This window comes from Babylonia areolata, chromosome 21, assembly GCF_041734735.1.
Source record: "Babylonia areolata isolate BAREFJ2019XMU chromosome 21, ASM4173473v1, whole genome shotgun sequence".
In the NCBI taxonomy this organism is placed as follows: domain Eukaryota; kingdom Metazoa; phylum Mollusca; class Gastropoda; order Neogastropoda; family Buccinidae; genus Babylonia; species Babylonia areolata.
The window spans coordinates 49820300-49822799 of NC_134896.1; the positions used below are offsets into that span (position 1 = coordinate 49820300).

At 47.2% G+C, this 2500-nt stretch overlaps 1 protein-coding gene across 1 annotated transcript in view; it reads left to right on the plus strand.

Moving 5' to 3' along the window:
* The window catches only part of LOC143296641 (uncharacterized), a 43249-nt gene that overhangs the window by 6547 nt on the left and 34202 nt on the right, over positions 1-2500 (plus strand). Inside the window, exon 3 of the mRNA XM_076608671.1 lies at positions 788-931. Coding sequence (XP_076464786.1) covers positions 788-931 — 144 coding nt within the window. The remainder of the gene's footprint in view (positions 1-787; positions 932-2500) is intronic.

Here is a 2500-nt window from a genome sequence, read left to right on the forward strand (position 1 = left end):
CCTGATGTTCGGAACATTCAAGGCACAGACCACATCACATCACCCGAGCTCTGATGCATTCAGACTGACACTACAGCACATACATATACGCACACACACACATGAACATGCACAGCTCACGATTCACCCACACTTACCACGTGCAAAACATTTTCACATTCATACAGGTACTCGAAATGTACAAACAAAAATTTCGTTCTTCCTCTGGCCACAGGCATTCGAAACTCGCTCTGTCACATGCATGCATGTATTTTGTATGCCCGTGTGTGTTATATGTATGCACGCGCGCGCATGTGTGTGCGTTTGTGTGTGTGCATGCATTTTGTATGCATATACGTGTGTGCGTGTGTGTGTGTGTGTGTGCGCGCGCGCGCGTGTGGATACATTTTCTACGCATATGTGTGTGTTTGTGTGTGTGTGCATGCATTTTGTATGCATATGTGTGTGTTGTGTGTATTTTGTGTGTGTGTGTGTGTGTGTGTGTGTGTGTGTGTGTGTGTGTGTGAGATAGAGAGAGAGAGAGAGGAAGAGAGAATATGTGTGTCTGTGAGAGAGCGTGAGAGAGAGAGAGAGAGAGAGAGAGAGAGAGAGAGAGTATGTGTGTCTGTGAGAGAGCGTGAAAGAGAGAAAGAGAGAGAGAGACAGAGACAGAGACAGACAGACAGACAGACAGAGCGAGAGTGTCTTTCCCGCGCACGTACGTGTGTGTGTGTGTGTGTGTGTGTGTGTGTGTGTGTGTGTGTGTGTGTCTGTGTGTCCGTGTCTGTGTGTCTGTGTTGACCAACAGGTACGCTGGAGGAAACTGGATGAACCTGGAGGGAGGGAAAGGGGGAGGCACGTGGAACCTGGAGACGGTCATTGACCTCCGGCACCGCTCGGACACTGGTCAGCCCAACTCCAGCCCTGTGACCCTCAGCAAGCCCATGTACTAGTGAGTCAGTGGTGTATGGGTATGTGTACATAACTACGTGCATGTATATGAATGTGTATTGTGTGTGCGTGAGTTTATGTCAGTTTCTGCCTGCCTATGTGTGCGTATGTGTTAGGGTAGCTGTTAGATACACAGGTATTGTTAAAATGTATGTATGCAGTGTGTGTGTGTGTGTGTGTGTGTGTGTGTGTGTGTGTGTGTGTAGTCACATTTTGGCGTGTGTATGTAACATAGATGTAATGTTTTATGTTAACAAAGCGTTTTTGTAAAGCACCTAGAGCAGATTTCTGGATAGTGTGCTATATAAGTATCCATTATTATTGTTATTATTAGTGGTGGAAACTCTCTGTCAACTCGAGCAAAACAACCTACACAGTCTTCAGCCTATCCAGCAAGAAGCAGGAGGCAAAACTGACACTGAACAACCAAAGGTTTGCAGAGGAACCCACACCTACCTACCTGGGAGTGACCTTTGACCGCAGGCTCACTTGGAAACAGCAGATCACCAGATGCTGTAGCAGGGCCAAGCTGAGACTGGCGATCATGAAGAAACTTGCAGGGACGTACTGGTGGGGGGTTGGGGGGGCTGATGAACGTATCCTAAAGAGACTCTATACGGGGAGAGTCCGACCTGTAGTTGAGTACGGGACATCAGCATGGGCATCAGCTGCAAAGTCTAACCTCGACCATCTCAACAAGATACAGAACCAAGCTCAGCGTGTCATAACTGGCGCCATGAGGTCCACCCCAATCCTGAAGATGGAGGAGACCACTGGGCTACAGTCATTGGAGGACAGAAGGGACACAAAGATCCTCATCAAGGCAGCAAAATTCAAACGTCTTGAAAACCATCCAATGAACAACAGAATGAGCAGACCCACCAAGAGCCGGCTGAAAAGATGCAGCTTCATCCACCAGTCAAGACGCCTTGAAAGAAAGTGGTGGAAACACATACAGGGTGGAGAGAATGTGGCCCAGAGGTAACGCGTCCGCCTAGGAAGCGAGAGAATCTGAGCGCGCTGGTTTTAGAATCACGGCTCAGCCACCGATATTTTCTTCCCCTCCACTAGACCTTGAGTGGTTTGTCTGGACGCTATAGTCATTCGGATGAGACGATAAACCGAGGTCCCGTGTGCAGCATGCACTTAGCGCACGTAAAAGAACCCACGGCAACAAAAGGGTTGTTCCTGGCAAAATTTTGTGGAAAAATCCACTGCGATAGGAAAAACAAATAAAATTGCACGCAGGAAAAAATTCAAAAAAAAAGAAAAAAGAAAAAAAAAAAAGGGTGGCGCTGTAGTGTAGCGACGCGCTCTCCCTGGGGAAAGCAGCCCGTATTCCACACAGAGAAATCTGCTGTGATAAAAAAAAGAAGTACAAATACAAATATGACTAAAAAACAAACAAAAAAAAACAACAACCAAAAAACAACGAATAATAAACCATTGGTTGATTATCCGTGTCAGTGGTGGAAATGGTTTTTTTTTTTTTTTTTTTTAATGTGCAGCACCCAGTGTGACTGTGGCCACGATGACAACCCCCCCCCCCCCCGCCCCCCCAACTCCCTCC